The sequence below is a fragment of the Camelus ferus genome, chromosome 15 (genome assembly GCF_009834535.1).
Source record: "Camelus ferus isolate YT-003-E chromosome 15, BCGSAC_Cfer_1.0, whole genome shotgun sequence".
Taxonomy (NCBI): domain Eukaryota; kingdom Metazoa; phylum Chordata; class Mammalia; order Artiodactyla; family Camelidae; genus Camelus; species Camelus ferus.
This window is the reverse complement of record NC_045710.1, coordinates 31,201,070-31,221,623: the sequence shown is the minus strand read 5'-3', so window position 1 is coordinate 31,221,623 and position 20,554 is coordinate 31,201,070. Positions and strand designations below refer to the sequence as shown.

General features: G+C 38.3%; 1 protein-coding gene across 1 annotated transcript in view; it reads left to right on the top strand.

The window, feature by feature from the left end:
- Positions 1–12,649, top strand: part of LRPPRC (leucine rich pentatricopeptide repeat containing) — a 93,760-nt gene extending 81,111 nt beyond the window's left edge. Inside the window, exons 32-38 of the mRNA XM_032497422.1 lie at positions 2,300–2,504; positions 4,230–4,369; positions 4,506–4,621; positions 7,093–7,167; positions 9,196–9,280; positions 11,247–11,389; positions 12,490–12,649. Of these exons, the coding sequence (XP_032353313.1) occupies positions 2,300–2,504; positions 4,230–4,369; positions 4,506–4,621; positions 7,093–7,167; positions 9,196–9,280; positions 11,247–11,389; positions 12,490–12,546 (821 nt within the window). The 3' untranslated portion in view covers positions 12,547–12,649. The remainder of the gene's footprint in view (positions 1–2,299; positions 2,505–4,229; positions 4,370–4,505; positions 4,622–7,092; positions 7,168–9,195; positions 9,281–11,246; positions 11,390–12,489) is intronic.
- The last annotated feature ends 7,905 nt before the right edge of the window (positions 12,650–20,554 follow it).

Here is a 20,554-nt window from a genome sequence, read left to right as displayed (position 1 = left end):
CTCTCCATATAAATAAGCTCATTTTTGTAAATAGCTAAAGTTTCTGTAGACATAAAGATCAGAAAAAAAACAGCTTTTAATTTCAAGGGGTTAATTTTTGAGCTGAATCTGAACAATGTTTTAACTTGACTGCTACCCTTTGCTTGTCTGTTAGGTACCTATGATCACGACAAGAAACTTTATGATACAATTTCACATTTATTCTCAGCTATTTAGTTCAACTGGAGGTTGGCTGAGAGCAGAAGCCCACTGCTCCCCACTACCAACCACCTCCACCTCCCGTGCCTCACCACAGACTGACCTGCTGTTGAAGTGGTTATTGGCAAGGTGCGAATGGTGTTGGCACTCTCCACACACCTCTCTTTATTTTGCTTCATGGCCAACTAGAGCTCCCAATTTTAAAACTACCCTTCTCTTTTTCAGGTTTCTTTTTCTCAATCCCATCTAAAGCCAGAAGAAAAATAAAGTCAGTTCAGTCTTAATCTAATTTTATAAGCTAATGCTGTTCTGGAATATTAACAACTGATACATAACACTTCTGCAGTATCATCAATATTACTAGTAAATTAGGTGACAGCATGTAAAGGACTCGGAGGGAGGGGTGTAGGACGGAAATCGTTATTGGTGTCCCTTAAGTCATAAACTGTTCAGAAGGTAAGTCCTGTATGGGGATATGACTTCACTTCAAAGGTCATGTGCTCCCTTTGGATAGACGTGAAACGATCTATTCTCAAACCTCCACGCTGTTACGAACACGTGCGCCCATAGATGCAGACTCTAGGCTGCTTAGATTCTTGGGTTGGTCTCTAACAGTATGACCTTGGGCAAAGTACATAAATTATCTGTGCCTCAGTTTCTCACCTATAAAATTGGTGCTTCCCTCAGAAGGGTAGTTGTGAGTGTAGCTGCTTGATACTGTGCCTGGCGTGGAGTAAATGCGCAACAAATGTGGTAAAATGCTGGTTGCTGTCATCATCATCGTGATCTTATTTTTGTTGATATTATTTTGATCCACTCGTAGAAAGATCCTCCTTGGATGACAGTATTCTCGGCTAATAAGAATATTCTGAAGTTGTTTATCTCTGTATGCCTGCCAGTTAAGAAGACTTCCTCAGGCTTATTTTCTATAGATAATATTAAAGTAGTATAAATAGCATTTTTTGTTTCCTGTGTGTTTGTGTGTATTTATAACATTTTATTGTATATGCCTTCTAAAGCTACTTCTTTTCTCTTTTCCCCACTTGAGAATCACTGGTTTAGAATGTAACGTTGGAGTAATTATAAATTATTTATTCAGTAATAAATACTGAATTCATTATGTCTTTTACTATATCACTTTTAATAGAGTGTTTAATTATTGCCTTTTCCCCATTCTTCTGTAAAAGAGAGGCCGTTCTTCCTTGGAAAGCTGCTTTGAGAGTCTCAGTTTTACGCAGGTTACACCACTTTAATTGCTACAGAGCCATGAAGTTTCCTTAGGTAGTGAGAGCGGTGATTGTTATGCTAAGTGTTACATTCTCCCAGTCTGCCACTTTATTTAATACTGATTTTGCTACACTGGCACAGGAGTTAGTAAATCAGAAGGATATTCCATATTTATCCATAATTAAGTACTTATAGTGAGCATGATGCTTTAAAAAACAAATACTTCTGTGGAGAGTCTTCCTGGGAATCAGATGAGCTTTATTTTCTCTGAAAAAATCATTGCAAGAAAATATTGACTAGGGATTTAAATCATGTAAAATAAATTTGTTAAGTGTGTAACTCGAATGTTCCGGTTTGGCTGGCCTTGTATGATCAGCCCTTTTTGGACTAGAAAGAGACATCATTTTTCAAGGAAGAATCTTTGGGATATTAGAAGATTTTGATAATCATGAATCTTTTGAGTGTAATAAAATCTGGGAAAGTATGAAAGTGGGTAGAAGTTACATATTTTTGGAAAGTTTTTAATTTTTAAAACTCATTCTTATTTGTACTTCTCTGAACTTGTCAAGCTTCCTTGAAATTAGTCACTAAATGTTATCCCTGAGTGGAGCTCATGTTTTGTCAGTAACATTTGCATTTTTCTCTGTGACTTAAAGAAGAAATTTCTCTGATCTCTGATATTTTGTAGTCAAATAAATCATTATATTTTTTAGGTTTCTCATAAAGTATTAATATTTTCTGTAATACAGAATAAATTATTCATAGCTTTTTGTGTGTAGCCACTTGGTACACATATTTAAAAGCTGGTCTTCAAGATGCATTAAAGTTAATACAGTTCATATAAGAAAAACTGTCACCTGTTCTTCTTTTGTAGATGCTCTGACAACGCTAAAAACAACCTTAGATCTGGAGCAGGTACCTTCTAGGGTAGCAGTGACCCGCCTTATTCAGGCATGCGCCTTGAAGGGTGATACGGAAAGTGTACAGGCAATTCAGAAGTTGGTAAATGGACTCGAAGATTCAATTGGACTTTCCCGAATGGTTTTCATCAATAACATTGCTTTAGCACAAATAAAGAAGTGAGTATTGTTGAGCTTTCTTTCCCTCTGCTGGAAACTGGAAGAAGCATTACCTCAAATACCACCTTTTAAAAACTAGGCGATTAGAAACCATATCAACTACAGGGGAAATATTGGTGGCAGTTGCTGGTTATTCTTTAAGTATCAGGGAATAATTATACATTACAAAATATGTTTTAGCTTTAAGTTAAATTGTAGAATAAACAACATTTATCAAATTTTTCAAATTCATTAAACTTGCTCCATGGTTGGTAACTTTTCTCGTTTAACTTTTCTTGCTGTCAGAGCAGTTGGTTGCAAAAGTGAAAACTGAGTTCATTTGATTGTCAGCAACACTTGAGGGTGATGCTCTACTAGCACATTGTGAAACAGGGCCCAGCAAGCTTGTTAAAAATTACATGCATTTCCACTTTCCCTACCCTCCTGCTCGTCTACCCCTGTTAGCACACAGCCACACAAAGGGAGTTTTTTAGAGCTGATTCTCTTACCACCACCTCTGGATTCCTTGTTGAGAATCACTACTGTAGAAGTAAATAAGAACTTGATTTTTACTAACTTCACTAGCAAAGTTAAAGATTCACAGGGTGATTGTGATTATGGAAGTAACATTCTTAATGGTTTTTCAAAAGAAAAAATGTTCCTTAGTAATCTTACGTGCATTCCATGGGTTTTGATATTAAAATGTCACACTGGTTTTTACAGGGTATTTTGTTTGTTCATGTTTATTTGGGCAGAGAAGAGGTTTTCTTTTAGTTTTCCTCCTTTTAAAACTATTTTACCAGGTAGAACTTTAAACTTTCCCTTTAATTAGAAAATATGATTATTTTGAGTTAGACGATCCAGAAAATTATCCAAGAAAGATCTGAATGAATTTTAAAACGTTACCATATAAACACAGTTTTATATGATGTGGAGAATATGGTTTTAGTCACTATTAAATAATTCTGTAAAACCTGTAAGAGAAATTTATTGTAATGGAGTGTTCATTTTTAGAGAATTCTTATTTTAGGTAATAATTCCAACATAAATTATTTGGATTTGGAGTGTCGTATCATAATTGTGCAGTATCAATTAAAAGAGAACCTTACCCAAAAAGATAGTCATAAAGATAATTTTTTTTATCATAACTAGTTGAAAAAAGCCATGTAATTGATTTTTTTTTACTGTAAAATGTGAAGATCTTTTTTTCTGAGAATTTTAGTATAAACTGAGTATTTTTCAAATGTTGTATATTACCTGACAAAAACAAATTGTTGTGACTATGGGTTGAGAGATGTGAAACATTATCAGCATTTTTAAGAATCCCGAGATGTTACACATTATCTTTACTTCCTGCAGTAGTGACCAGTTGTAGCTGTAGCATTTAAGCAAGTTTTCATTTAAATCCAAACAGCTACAAAAATCAAATTAAATCTTTGAGATATAATTTTTTTGTTATCATCATTCTTCTGTATATAATTGTTTGATATTTTCTCTAGAGCAGTGTTTTAAAATAAGCAGCTACTTGAGTTACTGTAGCATGAAACATCTAGTGGTTGCTTTTGCCACCTAGATGTGATTGCGTTCAACTTGCATGGTGTTTTTTATCCAGTTAATTATAAATGTATTTCCTTTTTTTTTCCTAAAGTGAAATTTGTGAAGCCCAGAGCACTCATGCTGAAACTGTCTGCAGCATTAATACAAAAGCAAATCTTTTTTTATAATTTATTTTACTTTCTTTTACAGCAATAACATAGACGCTGCCATAGAAAACATTGAAAATATGCTAACCTCAGGGACTCAGGCCATGGAACTTCAGTACTTTGGCTTGGCATACTTATTCCGAAAAGTCATAGAGGAGCAGTTGGAACCAGCGCTTGAAAAGCGTAAGTGTGCTGTTCTAGCCAGAGAACACAGAAGCACTTTTTCTCTCGAGTGAGTCTGGGCTGACTGACCTTGGTGGATGACTTAGTTACACCACAGTTTAAACGAAAGATTTTTTCTTACCCGTCATTTTTTCAGTAAGCATCATGGCAGAGAGATTGGCCAATCAGTTTGCAGTTTACAAACCTGTCACCGATCTCTTCCTTCAGCTTGTGGATTCAGGCAAGGTGGAGGACGCCAGAGCTCTCCTACAGGTAATGACCGCACCGCACGTGGAGCAGTGGGGCTTGTGGCTTGTGAGAAGTCAGCTGAGAAATTACTAGAGTCAGGTGTGTGGTAGAATACTGGAAATGAGGTGCAGTGCTGCTAGTACATTTAAAGTCAGTGTGAATCAAGGTTACATGACAAGGACTGGATTGTAAGTTACAGGTTGCTGGTTTAAAAGATGCCAGATCGGGCTAGAACTGTCTTTAGATTTAAGTGGGGGTGGGAGAAGACATGTTTTGCTGAAGTGATTTAAAGACAAATGTTTCTGTGCAGATAGGTAATGCAAAACACTTCCTTTGATTTCCTTCTTTAATTTCTCTTATGCTTTAAATACTGTGCATCACCATGGCAACACAGTTTGCAAACAAAAAGTAGGAAATGTTTGCTTTTCACGTACAGCTTCTCACTTGCATACTCAAACATTCTCAGTGCCTTATTCAAGGTTTATTAAGAGTTGAATTTGCTTTCTATTCACTTGTGTGTCACAGACACATTAAATGACAAATGCAGGTCTCTGTGGCCCACACTCTCAGTTAAATTAGCAATCTTCAGGGAAGGAGACAACTGCATTCATGCCATTTTAACAGCACTAAGTATAAAGCCACGCCAAGTGCCGACAGAACGGCGGGTGATCAGAGCTGCCACTGGCAATGTACACAAACAGGCCCCGCTGGGGAGCCCCTTCCCAGCAGGTGGCAGTCAAACAGTCACTGTGATCCCGCCAGCCGGCTGTGTTTGTGTAGACTCCCTGTGTCAAATTGAGGCCTGGGACCAATTTCGATAGTAAATAGTATTATGTTCACCTACGTCTTTACGAGCTGCGACACATCTTGAGTAAGTAGATAGGGAAGGTAAAACTGTACCCATTGGCTGGAGCTCTACTTTTGATCCTTCCAAGTTCATCAATTTTGACAGTGGAATCCAAGCCATTTTTAAAAGGAATTCCTGAGACATTTCCCTGTTAATAGTTTTGTACAAAGTATAAATTGGCACTTCCTCTAAAGCTTTTTCACTTTTGATCCTAAAGGGAGAGAAGTTCCAGGTAACAGAATTTTCTTGTTTGGTTTGATTTGTTTACATTTTCTCTCCTTTATAAATTTTTTTTAAACAGAAAAGGCAATTTGTGATAAGGATTTCAGGAATCTTTTCATTGCTTTATCTTGTCTTTAGAGTTAAAAGTTCTACCTTGAAAGTAAATCTAATGCTTTATCTCTGTGTGTACATACCTGAGTGTACCTACTCAGGGTTTATACACGTCTAACTTTACATGTGATAGTATCTGTTCAGTTTTAACACAGTGTTGATAGCTCTTTAGAAAGTGACCCTTGGTATTTCAGCTATCAGCTTGTTCTGAGAGCCATCTTCAGGGCTCTTAGAAGCAGGACTGACCACAGCCCAGGGTGGGAGATAGCAGGGACGTCGCAGCTGCCCTTGGAGCTGCGTTTACCCGCAACGGCCTGTCTAGGGCTCTTGATGACAGCCGAGTGTTGCTGCAACAGCACAGTCTTCTCATTTTTATTCCTTCAATAGACTGAGGTTTTAGATGATAAACCCTTTACCCATTCTTTGCTTGCTTGTCAAACAGTGAAAGATTGTTCTTGCTGTAGTGAAGAATACTTTATTCACAGATGTCGAAAGCATCCGTTTATAGTATAAGTGTTCTGTGTGTCCCCCAAAGTTCTTTTTATACTAGTCGTTTTAGTATTGACAATGTTTTAAAGCTTTGAAAGAGCAATGTGCTTTTAGAAACTTAAGAGAATGACATTTGTGATGAGTGTAAACTAAAATACGGTCTTGCCATATTTGATTTTACTATAGCATCTAAGATGGGATAGACACTTGATTATCTGGTCTGTCATATAAACTTTTTTTTTTTTTTTTTTTTTTGAGTTTAACTTTTGTCTCTTTCTCAAGCACTGGCTGTCTGTTGCCATGAAAGCCTTTTATAAAATAGAGAGATTGAAATCAGTCCTTTTGTATGCATAAGTGTAGGTAATTATACTTTAAAGAGAACTTGCTTTGTACATTTTAATTTTTATAAAGAAACGAGCAGTTATCTCCCTGACACCTTATTAAATGTATAATTAACCTTATGATCCCTAGCTCACTTGTGAATGCTTGGCAGTATAATTGGAGAGGAATAGTGTTTCTTTTTTTCATCTTCCTTTGCAGTCCTAAACCTTATTCTGTGGTTGTTGAAGCATTAGTTTAATTTTTCCCTTTTCTTTTTAAACAAACTTTATAGTTGCAGTGCCATGGGCAGCATTCACAAAAGCTTGGCATAGTTTGCATTTGTTTTCTTTCTTCTTGCCTTAAAAAATTTGGCCGACTATTAGGCCTTCCTATTGGTAATGATACATTACTGTATTATTGTGAACTTTCTTAATTGGAAATATTCACGTTGGTCTGTTTGTTTATCAGAAACCTTCACTTACCTGACCACTGTTTCAATTTTCAGAGATGTGGAGCAATTGCTGAACAAATTCCAATTATCTCGGTGTTCTGTATTAGGACTTCTCGGAAATTGGGAAAGGTATGGTGCTTTACTTGCTGATAAATCATTAACGCTATAAGCCAGTCTTGTTCAAAGGTATCGAGTATCACAGAAGAGCTTATTTGCACAGGACCTTTTCGAAAAATACAGCAGATATTGAACACTTGCTGGTCTGTACTTGTTTACTGTTTTAGATGTGGATAGAGAGTCAGTTCTGGCTCATTGATTGTACTGGAAATGCAAAACAAGTTTATGCGGTGAATTCTTCATTCATGTAGTTGTGCACTGATCTGATCCCCAAGAAAGGGCCCTTAGAAATGTAAGGTAAAAATCCTGTTGCTTGGGTCACTTGGTACATTTAATAGTACAGAGCACAGAGCACTGCTGATGGAGACTTCCACCGCGGGGCGTCTCCTGTCGGATGGAAATCGTCGGGTAGATGAACCAGTTAGCGTTCAGACTGATATGTGCCACAAATTAATGTTCTCAGCTTGTGCAGTTACCTATTTACACTAAAAAGTACATGTGAAAGAGAACCAGGTCCTATTTTTGATGTTTTTTTGAAAAAAGAATAAAAGCATATTTCAAAAAGATTTCTGTGTGAAACAGGTTGTTTCCAGCTCTTAGAGGTCTAGTTTTCCTTAATTTTCATATACTGCCCCCCCAAAAAAACACTTAAAATTTTTTTTTTTACCTAATTGCACTTTTTAATCTCTGACTCCTGTATTTATTTACAACAAATAACATTTAGAAAATATTTAGTGGTCCTTTGTTTTTCCTTTCAAAGAGACTGTCTTTTTAAATTTGTAATTTAAAAGTGTAAGAAATCTTTTAAAGCACTTGTCACTCCACCAGTGGGGCTTTGCCAAGTACCTACTGCCTTATTCAGAGGATGGGTCAGGAAATGTATCGTAATATATCTGTGTAGAACATTCTTCCCAGGACACTTTAAATTGCTAGAAGTCCTGCGAAGATGCAGGTCCAACTATGGATGGACTGAATAAACATGCTAAAAAGTAAATCAGGATTTTTGAAAATTCCCCGTTAAAATGTCTAGCTCTCTGATGGTGGAATAATTAAGCCAGATTTAGCGTTCCTTGGTATTACGGAAGCAGGACATAAATGTGTATATAAAATCCTCAATTTTATAATGTATCTAAATCTTTGATTTATCCAGCAGCATTGGGGTATGTTTGGAAATATTCAGTGGTTATTCATTAGGATGTGGTAGTTCTGTATGAACTACAGGAAGTAAAATTGTAACTATGTCTGGATACTCCTGAAAGTGATCAAGTAAAAGTTTCAGTGATACCTTGGAAATGCTCTGCTTATATACCAAGTAGGGAAAACTTCAGAATGTTTGATTGAATTCTTTACATTTCATCTAAAAATTTTGGCACCTAAAAGACACGGTTATTATGTCTTCTACTCTTTGGGATCACATAACTTCCTGGAATGGTTACCAGTTGACAAAACAAGCAACCTTTATAATACTTTATAAAAATATTCATAGAAATATAAATGGAATTGCATTAACTTTTGAAAAATGCTGGTTTGTTTTGGATGTAAATTATTAAATCAACATCAGATGTAGTCATCCCTTGGTGTCTGCAGGTTATTGGTTCCAGGACCCCTGAGGATACCAAACTTTGCAAATGTTCAGGTCCACGATATAAAATGCTGTAGTATTTGCATATAATCTACCACACATCCCTCGTATACTTTAAATCATCTCTAGATGACTTATAATACCTAATATAATGTGAATGCTGTGTGAATATTTGCTGACATGACGCAAATTCAACTTTTGCCATTTTGAACTTCCTGGGTTTTTTTTTTTCCTGAATATTTTCAATCCGTGTATGGTTGAATCCGCAGATTCAGAACCCGCTGGATACAGAGGGCTGACTGCTCTAAGATATACAGAGGGAGAAATAGTCCATTAAATTGAACAGACAGTTGTATTGTCATTATTGTCAAGATTTTTTTGTATTATGTCCATATACCAGTGTTCTATTTCACCGTTCTTTTGAGTTGTAGTAATGTTACCTGTATTTAATTTCCTAGGCACCAGCTATGAAATCTTTGTTAGAATTGATTCCTGAATTAATTGAAAAGGAAGAAGCATATACTTCCGTCATGAAAAGCTATGGTAACAAGTTCACTCTAACTGCATTATTTAAGTGATTTAAATATCTGTAGTATAGTCAGCTAAGTCTTCAGCTCAAAGGCAGTAATCCTATCAGATATTACTTACGATATAAATTATTTAGCTTCAGAATATGTTTTTTAAGATATATTAAGGAAAATGGGAAATTATTCATAAAATTTTTACATAAAGTATCACTGAGCATCTTCAGAGGGGCCCACAATTATTAAGTATGCTCTTAGGCTCCTGGAAAGAACTTGGAAGCCCACTTGGGTGTACATATTGGGAGCCAGTCCAGTCTCTCCAAGGGCCTGCCACCTAAAATGTAACATGAAATAGGTACATATTTGAGATTATCACTTGATTTGCCTTGTTGCTCCATCAGTGCCCTCCTCTCCTGCCTACCTGTTCCTTTGAAATAGCGGACCCCTTAATTAAAAAGTGGGTCCCAAGGTTTTACCTTAAGTCACAGGTAAAATTCCAGTCTTTTAAACAGTTTGCTCCCTGATTGCCAGCCAATCACATATGAAAAGGAGCCAGTCTACAGTTTCCTCAGTAATCCAGATAAATGTTAGCATTTCTGAGTTATGATCACCTGTCCATCTGACACCCACTGATTTGCTCACTTGAGGCAAGGGGTGGATATTTGTTTTGTTGACTTTACTGCTGGCAGGACACCAGACTCAGCAATCAGAATTAATAAACTGGCTCTCCATTTTTTCACCCTTATGAGTGGAACATGATGTATTTCAAAACAGTGCTATAATCACAAGCTTTCTTAAAGTTTTATATGGGGAATTGGCAAATATTAACTAATAACGAAAAAAGGTGAAATAGTGTAAAACTACTACTATGTTATGTAATCGCACTTGGGAGCCAGGAGTGAGAAGAGCAGGAGGGGCCAGGAAGTAGTGCAAGGGAAGAGAGGAGAGTTTTCCCAGCAGCTTCCTAGAAGGTAGAACCTGAGCTGAGCCCTTGACTCAGGGGAAGGATTTGGTCCCTTAGGGAGGGGAACAAGGGATTTACATAGAGGGAACTACTTCACCCAAACTGTGAAGATCTGTTCAAGTCCAGGGAGACCTGAAGAGTCACCCACCCTCCTTCCCTTCTGGGAGATTCTTGGATCGATCCCTGACCTTCCCACATCCATCCTGGAGGCTCACCTTGGTGCTCCTAGAGTTGGGATAGGTTATTCAGCATCAGTGTAGGGCAGGGGGTTGTTAATTGCTTAGATACTAAAAATCTAATGCAAAATTTAAGAGTTGAATCACCAACAGTAATTGTTAGCAGAGCCTTTTTAATCTTACCAGTGAACTTAAAAACAAAATTTTTGCAAATCAGCCACAAGTAGAGAGCCAGCTAAACTTAGCCCCTAGGCTACTTCATCCAATTAAGTGAAATATCAGTGTAACTTATTAATGTTTTATGGGTGTATATAATTTTTTATGTATATTGATAATGTATATATATTTCTTTCCGTCATCGTAGCCAACTATATTCCTCATATGCTTATTTGACAATGGGAAAAGGTATTGAAAGTCGTTTGGTGGTGTTTAGCTGATGATCTTGATATTGGTATAGATACAGACTTCCACATCACTTACTTTACAGGCCCCTCACTGCAGCAGTCCCCGAATTAGCTTGATTTCGAGTGGAGTTTTAAGCAAAAGAAGGTTGAATGCTGTATACTTACTCTATATTTGAAGACTTCAGTTTGTGGTCACTTTAAGTAGCATGCGTCTTTTAAAATAAAACCTCTCCTTATCTTTCATAGGGAATAATGCTGAATGAGGGGTAGGGAATGAAGGAGGGGAGGTTACAGATTCTGAATGTGGCTTTCTGCTGAAGGTGATGAAGTATTTGTTTGCTTTGGGATAAAAAGAGATCCAGGAGTCCCTGAAAGGCTAAGTGTTTTGGGGAAAGGAGAAGATGGGTTGCCTTTATCTATGATTAATATCTTCTTCTTCAGTCTTGGACAATGATGTTGCATCTGCTAAAGCACTATATGAAAATTTGACTGCGAAGGATGTAAAATTGAATGATATGTTTCTGAAGCGTTATGCAGTTTTGCTGAAGAATGCTGGAGAGTCTGTCCCTTTCACTGAACCCCCTGTGAGTATTTCTTAATTAAGAGGGGAAAAATACCTCTACAGATTTGTGTGTGCTTCATAATAATGTGTAAAAAAATAAGTTGAATACTTAATTACATGAGGATTAGATCTCTGTGAAGGACCCTGGAGGGAGGGCTTCAGGAACTGAACAGCCGTGCCGTGGGTTTGGCTGCGGGAGAACATAGCCCTCTGGGGCTGAGGTCTAAAATATGAGGTCAATCTCAGACCTTCAGCTCTAGGTATGAATTTATCAAATGTCCTTGGGGCAGTTCTCTCTTCATTTCAACTTGAAATAGGATTTAATGGCCAGTATTTCAATAGCCAAGCATATTATGTCACTATTAATTACTTGTTCACTTCCATTTTAAATAAGTTGGTTTTTATTTCATCTAGGAATTTTTTTAATTGAGGTATAATTGACATTATTTTAGTTTCAGGTGTACAACATAATAATTCGATATTTGTGTATATTGCAAAACGATCGCCACAATAAGTCCGGTTAACATTTGTCACCATACAGAATCACAAAAAAGATTTTTTTGTGATGAGAGCTTTCAAGATCTACTCTCCTAGCTGCTTGCAAATACGCAGTACAGTATTATTAACTAGACTCACTGTGCTATACGTTATGTTCCCATGACTTAACTCATTTTGTAGCTGGAAATTTGAACTCCTTTACCTATCTTCTTCCTCCCTCAACACCCTCGACTGACCTCAGGCAGCTACCAGTCTGTTCTCCCATATCCATTAGCTTGATTTTATTTATTCGTGTTTTTCAGATTCCAAATGTAAGTGAGATCACACAGTGTTTATCTTTTTCTGCCTGACTTATTTTACTTAGCATAATACCCTCAGAGTCCACCCATGTTGCTGCAAATGGCAAGGTTTCATTCTTTTTATAGCTGAATAATATTCGTGTGTGACATTTTCTGTATCTATTCATCCATCAGTGGACATTTAGGTTGTGTCCATGTCCTGGCTATTGTAAATGCTGTAATGAACATGGGTGGGGGGCAGTACTTTATGATTTTTGAGTGTTGTACCATCACTTCTTGCTGGTAACTTTTATGTGTAATTTCCCTCCTTTTTTTTTCTCTACAGGAAAGCTTTGAATTTTATGCAAAGCAGCTAAAGGAATTGAAGGAAAACCCTTTGTGAAACAACTGGGCACTACTTTGTTTTGTGTGTATTTGTGATTCTGTGTCTAAAATGTTATTTTTTAAATGTATTTGAGAGGACAAAATAAACAAATGAAAAGTTACCTTGTTTATGTACTTTTATTTATTCATAGTATAGGATATGTTCAACATCTTATTGACAATAACTGTGTGTACAGAGTCACTTGAATTTTGGGAAGTTTGCCTATAATGTAACTGTATGGCATTTTCTTTGAGGTGTCCGGTGTATGAAGCCATTGTTTTTCAGGGTTCTTCTCCCAGTTGACTCTTCAGATCCCATGCTTATTTTATTTCATTTATTATTTTCATAAAAAGGTTGTTCCTTTAGTTAAGACTTGCTTGTCAGTAATGTTTGTCTGGAAACTTTTGGAGCTGGACAAAATGATGCTCAATGAGCTTTCTAATGCTTAATATTCTGTGAAATAACAATTCTTTACTTATTTAAAGCCCTGTACACTTTTCTGATCTTGTAAAATGTTGGCGCCAGAAGGCATCTCATGAGTCATCAGATCCAGCGCTCGTCATTTCCCAGTGAGAAGCTGAGACTCACAGAGGCTTGCACTTGGTCAGGGCGCTCCCTTCCGGGTCTTCCCTCTACCACAATGGCCCCCATGAGCCTCTGTTCACAGACGTCTCCAAAACTACATCTGAGTCGTGACTTTGGTCATGAATTAGAGCAATGCGCTTTCTCTTGTCTTGGTTTCAGGTCTTCATCAGCACAAGCTATACCCTACACTGGACTCATATCCAATGAACATGTGATGAAGTATACATGAAGGAGTGAAATCTTGGTTTGTGTTCAGTTTTATCGAAGTTATCCCCAAATTGGCCTTCATGCCTGTTAATATCTATATTGTAACTAGTTACTGTAAAGGAACCCAAGATGGGTAGTCAAGATGGTTTGCCATCTTAATATGTAATGTTGATCTATTTGGGGATTATGTAATTAATTTTTAAAATGTTGAAAGTGCTTTATTTGAGAGTTATCCCCACCTTGATGTATTCCTTGTCCATTTGGAAATCGATGATTAGCTATTGTTTTGGTTTCAGTGAAGTTACTTGGTTCCCACCGTCTACATGAAGAGAGACACGGCCTTGGCAGAAGGGGCTGGGGCGGGTAAGCCGGCCTCATGCTGTTCATGTTGCTAACCTGTGTCTTGTGGGACGAGCCATCCTAGAGCCTACAGATGGCATGAGAGGCAGGGTTGATGGACGGAAGCCAAGAAAAAAACGTCATCATGGCATCAGCCATGCTTTCCTTCTCTCTGTGGTAGAGTCAGGGGCTCGGTCAGTGCCGAGTCCCAGCCTGGAGGACTTGGTGAAGCTTTCCTTTGTGCACTCCTCAGTGCAGGACTTGTACACGTTGTAGTTTTGATATTACCTGATTTGCCGTGAGCCTCACTCCATTAGTCATTCCACTGAAGCAGGCCTTATAGTTTGTAGTTATGCTAACCATAAGTTAGTTGAGCTAAATTTTATTGCTAGTCACTAAAATAGGTCTCTAAAGTGAGGTGGAACCTTTGGGGCATAATCTGGACTTCCCAGTCATCTTTGGGGAAACTGGGAGTACAAACTCATTTGCATGAAGCAGTTCCAGGGCAGTCTTGTATATGGACTCTGGTAAAAGGTGGGTCTAGCACAGAAGAAACAGATGCAGATCCTTCGTCTAGCATTCTGAACAGCAGTCTGGACCATTAAATATATTACATGCAGTAAAGAATTACCAAGTCATATATCTGTAGCACTGTATTGGTTTCCCCTTTGGAATGTAAATATTTAAAATGTAATCATTGCATATTCTGGGTGGGCTTATGAATGCTTTCTAAGTATCTAATAGCAAAATTAAAATAAATAGAAACAGTAAACACAATTATAGCAGCACTGAGTGATACCTTTTAGACTCAAATTATAAGCAAACAGCTAATTCTAAAAGGTAAACATCTGTTAACTTCAGAAAAGTATAGTGTTTTATATGATTGTACTTTAATATAATTTTAATGTGAAATGCTTTGAATAAATTGTACTCCAAAACCCCACTGGCTTCTTCGTTTTTATCTTAGCAAATTGCATAACCGCTTTAAGCCATTTCAAGGACTTTAGTCTGGAAATTTTTAATGGAAAATTGTGTGGTGGCCACTATTGTGGCCAGAATTTCTTTGTTAAATGGTGTTCAGAATCAACAAAGTCACTGTATTCTGTTTAAGGAGCTATTTAATAAATTGTACCAGGAAGAATAACAAAGTTAGAGTTGGGTTATGGTAAACGACACTGAAAACGAAGGGGATTTTATCTTGCTTTCAATTGTCAGACGGAGCATTATACAGGCATGCAGATGACTGGGAGCCCTGTCCCCACCCTCCTGTTCTTGGCTTGTGAGTGCTCCCAAGGCCGCTACGAGTGTCACCGCTCCCAGCCAGTGTATTAATTGTTCTCTCTCTGCAGATCCCACAGCCACTTGAACGCAGAACCAATATCACACAGGCTGTGAACTTCAGGGGAGCAGCTCTCTGTGTAAGTATCCCCAGGCCTTGCATATACCCGAGTTGTCAGGTGGGTTCTGTGGGTTCTACCACATGTCAGGCACCCCTCTTGCCTGATATTCACAGTGAGAAAACGTGCTCACAGAAGTTAATTTGTCCAGAATCACAGCGATACATCACATGTCGAGGATTCTTGACAGTATTACTGTTAGAATGCAAAAAAAACTGATGCAGTCCAGTTAACTCCGTTAAAAATTCAGTTAATGCCAAGTTGGAAGCTCTATAAGAATTTTTTTTTTTTAGTGTTGGAGGGTGTAGCTCAGTGGTAGAGTGCATGCTTAGCATGCACAAGGTCCTGGGTTCAATCACCAGTACTTCCGTTAAAATAAATAAATGTGTAAATAAAACAATTACCCTACCCCCAAAAAAAGAATATTAAAAAAATACTTTTATGTTATTATAGGTTTTCCCAGGCTCTGGACAGCTTGCACTGTAAGGTTATTTTCTTCCATTTAATCAAATACCCAGGACCTGGCATAATCACCAGGTTTTCAAGTTCCTGTAAGTTATTAAGCAAGCTTTATATTGCACATTGTTTTTCCTAGTACAGTTTCTCAGGTCTGCAATGTGTGTGCTCTGTACACTTTTTCCTGTGTCTTTGAGCATAATTTTCATTCAGTGTTTGTCTTTCTGACAACCAATATTTGTGGAGTTTTCTGTAAGTGAAAGCCGCATTCTTGAAGTATGGTCGAACTAAATAGCTGCAGGGGGTACAAAATCATGGTAATTTATTGCTTTGCTGTTGTACAATCATGCACATGAGTGTTTCCATTAGACATGTATCCTGCTTTCAGGCCTGAGGGCTTTACAAAGCCCACATTATGCTGCCTTAGTACAAATAAAATGGCTGCATCAGCAAATTCAAAATAGGCACTTACCTCTTTTTTTTTTTTTTTTTTTTTTAAACCTGAAAAAAAGAAACATCAGGTCCAGGTAGAACAAAAACATTTAACCAACTTCAGACTTACTGCCCCTGCACATTTGTTCGGATGATGGTTGGCCCTTGGGACCCATGTTTAGAGAATTCTCTTGAAAGTAACCTCACCAGCCCTGCCCCTGGGTGTGCACTTGCTGAGACTCTACCCGTTAGTTATTTGTTTTTGTAGCTTCCTCCCCAAGAACTTGAACTCTCCCAGTGGTCCACAGACCCACCTGTTAGAACAGCCTAGCACCAGCAGGTGGCCAGTAAGCATCACTGAATGGCTCATTGGGCACATCACCTGTCCCCCTTTCCAAGTCATGTTTTTTCTGAGACGTTACGGTTCATGTGCACTGAAGGTTTCCTCACACACACATCTTCATAGCAGATCAGAGATGCCACTTGGTAGGTAGCTCAGAGCTAGGTTATTGGGGGTTGAAGCCCAAGAAGTCCTTCAAAACCTGTGTGCCACGTGAAAGCATTTCCACATTTGCCATCAGGAAGAGGAGGCAGGCTCTCAAATGTGATGAAATTGGATAACCTCAGGCTGAGCGCAAGCACAGTGAGTAGAATGGACAAAAACCAAGCTTCATTTTACCATGGGGCCGGAGAGCTTTTTAGCAGTTTGGGAAAACAAGGAACACCTCCAATTTTACAAAGACCATCACACAAACGATAAAAGTGAGCACTATTATACGAAAGCTGGGAACTGTTATCCAGGCCTTTGAGTTGCTGTGTGTTTAAAACTCTCAACTCACTGCTTAAAACACTGTTTTAATTATTAGCTACTAACACCACATGAGCGGCTGTTTCTGGGCCGCCACCAGAAAGCGCGCTATGCTCCACCTGCCCGCCTCCTCCCTTGCCCCAGCTGCCTTGGGCGGACCGTGTGATGGGGATACAGGATATTGCTCTATGCCCCAGTGACTTCAGAAGAACCAATCATTTTACCAAAAACAAGTGACAGATGACTTGAGATTTGAACTACCTAGTTAAGACTATTTGCCAATAAGGATGCTTTCTTTCAGGCATGAGCATTGGGTATATTTTTCAAATAAGCACAGATCAGCCAGTGAGATGCTTCCTCACTCCTGCATCCCGGGCCTTTGATCTCTTCCTCGGAGCCTGCTTGGTGCTCCAGACCCATGACTGGGCCCAGAGGAGAGTGGCTCAAGGCAGCTGTGCTCAACTCTGCCAAGTGACTTATTTCCATCTCAGTAGAACCCCCTAGCTCCAGGTCTGTAGTTAACACTTGGATTTGGGGTAGATTTAAATATCACTGCTGCTAGCTGTTTAATCTGGGATCAAAACAAGAAGAAAGTGGAAGAAAACAAAAAAGCAAATGCAAGATATACCTCTGTGAGCCTGACCAGGGAGATCAGCTTGACTGAGGGCAGGATTGAGTCTTAAATAATCTTTATAGGAACGAAAGCAATTAAAAAAAAATCACATCAGGAAATACTTGAGTCAATATAGGTAATTATTTTCTGCTTAATTAAAATTTCCCTGTCAATAGCATAACTCAAAATTGGAGGGCTTAAAATGCAAATTTCAAAACCTTTACCTTTTGATCAGCGGTCTGCAAACTACAGCCTCAGGCCAAATCCAGCGTGTTGCCTGTTCTCATAAATAATGTTTCACTGGAACACAGCCATACTACCCGTACTTTGCAGTTGTCTGTGGCACTTTCACACTGTGACAGTCGACTTGAGTAGTTGCAACAGAGACTATGCCTGCAAAGATTAAAATATTTACTATCTGACCCCTAATGGGAAAGATTTGCAATCCCTGCTTTTTTTTTTTTTTTTTTTGATGTATAGTTGATTTACAATATTGTGTTAGTTTCAGGTGTACAGCAAAGTGATTCAGTTGTCTTTATTTTCAAATTATTTTCTATTATTAGTTATTATAAGATATTGAATATAGTTCCCTGTGCTATACAGTAAATCCTTGCTGCTTATCTGTTTTATGTTTAGTAATTTGTATCTGTGAATCCCATACTCCTAATTTATCCTTCCCTCCCACACTTCCCCTTTGGCAACCACAAATTTGTTTTCTATAGTCTGTGAATCTGCTTCTGTTTTATATACAGATTCATTTGTATTATTTTTTAGATTCCACATCTAAGTGATATATAATATTTGTCTTTCTCTTGCTGATTTACTTCACTTAGTATGATATTCTCTAGGTCCATTCATGTTGCTGCAAATGGCAGTATTTCTTTTTTATGGCTGAGTAGTATTCCATTGTATATATATTACCACATCTTAAACCAGTCGTCTGTTGATGGGCACTTCAGTTTTCTCCATGTCTTGACTGTTGAAAATTGTACTGCTGTGAACACTGGGGTGCATGTGTCATTTTGAATTATAATTTTTGTCTTTTCTGGATATATGCCAGGAGTGGGATTGCTGGATCATATGGTAGCTCTATTTTCAGCTTTTTAAGGAATCTTCATACTGTTCTCCATAGTAGCTGCGCCAATTTACATTCCTACCAACAGTGTGGGAGGGTTCCTCTTTTCTCCACACCCTCTCCAGCATTTATTATTTGTAGACTTTTTGATGATGGCCATTCTGACTGGTGTGAGGTGCTACCGCATTGTGGTTTTGATTTGCATTTCTCTAATAAATAGTGATGTTGAGCTTCTTTTCACGTAACTGTTAGCCTTCTGTATGTCTTCTCTGGAGAAATTACTATTTAGATCTTCTGCTTATTTTTTGATTGGGTTGTTTGTTTTTCTGATATTGAATTATATGAGCTATTTGTGTATTTTGGATATTAATCCCTTGTCAGCCGCATCATTTGCAAATATTTTCTCTCATTCTGTAGGTTTTCATTTTGTTGATGTTTTCCTTTGCTATGCAAAGTCTTTTCAGTTTGATTAGATCCCATGTGTTTATTTCTGCTTTTAGTTCTTTTGCCTTGGGAAACTGACCTAAGAAAATACTGCTATGATTTATGTCAGAGAATGTTTTGCCTATATTCTCTTCGCACCCCTTGCTTTTGATAATTACACAGAAATAGATCTCTACCCCTGTAATGCAGGGAGGGCTCACTGAACTGTGTGCATGCCTCTGAAACAATGGTTCTTCACCCTGGCCTCACACGCTCTAGGGAGCATTTTTTAAAAAAAGACCAGTGGAATCAATCTCTGGAGGTGGGTCCACATTGGCATCTCCAGGGTGAAGAACCACTGCTCTAGGGAAAAAAAGAAAAAGAAAAAGCAGTGGTGCTGCTGGAGTTTCCACATCTCTCCTGCCTTGGCACTTTGACCTTTGTTCCTTGGCCCCTCAGCCCACTGAGTTATTAGAGTCCTTTGTAAACTGAGTGGTTGTAACTCTCATGAAGTTATATGATGTACCTCAGTGGCTGTCAGCCCTCACTGCACATTGGAATCACTGGGGAGTTAAAGAAAAAATCCCGGTCTTTGCCCTTCTCTCTTCTCCACTTAGGCCTTGAAGCCACTAGGAGACCACGGAGCGGGTAGGGGTGTGAGTGGGAGTGAGGGAGCTGTGGTGGGCCAGAGTAGCGTGAAGAGGGCCTCTTTGCAGACTTGGGGACAGCTTGGACTTGGGAGTTAGAGGTAGCAGGGTATCCACACAAGAGAAGGCATTCAGTGTAGATGGGAGATTGGTTAATGTACAGGGATTAACCAAATGAGTGAAAATATTAAGGTTAATGGAAACCAGGTTTCTTACAATTGGAGGAGAGTTATAACTACAAAAAGGAGGAAAACCAGAGTCAGTTTGTGGTGGTAGATTGGAACTGGATGAATCAATGTGTAGAAAATATATATACACTTTATATATGTTTTTATATATATATATATATAAAACTTGGACAGGTGTGTTTATGTGTGTGCAGATATACATACACACATAAACATATACATGCGTTTATAGTTCCTAGCTTTGTCCACTAAGAGGACCAGGGGGCAATGATGCCCCAGTACCAATGGGCATGCTTATCACTCAGATCTTGGCTTCTAAATACCATTTTCCACTGAAAGGAACCAAAATTCTTTAGAGAAGTGTCTGCTTCCACGGCTAGGGGTGGGAAAGTACAAGATAAGCCTGAAGCACCTTGTTGTGAAAGTGTTCAGAGAATGATAGGGACACGGCAAAAGAGGGGGGAAGCTACCTTGAATGGGCTCTCATGGCCAAATCAGGGACCATTTGAGCATCAAAATTAATAATGATAGTAAAAGATTATAACCCACTGAATAAAATAGGAAACCACAAGTTTATATTGATATAAATTTAAAAACTAATAAATGGAAAGTTTGATAAGGAACAGGCCACTTATACAGTTTCAAAATAACCTGCCTACAAATGCTTATTAATAACAAACGGAGGAAAAATAATTGACTGTGGAGAAGCCTGGCAGGCACCCCTTTGATCAAGTGATTCAAGTTAACACCAGTTCGGGACAAAATGAAATCATGTGCCACTGACAGGAGGCAATGAGAAGAGTTCATCCCTTCTGTGATGCTCCTGCCAAAGGTGTGTGACCTGAATTTAATCGTG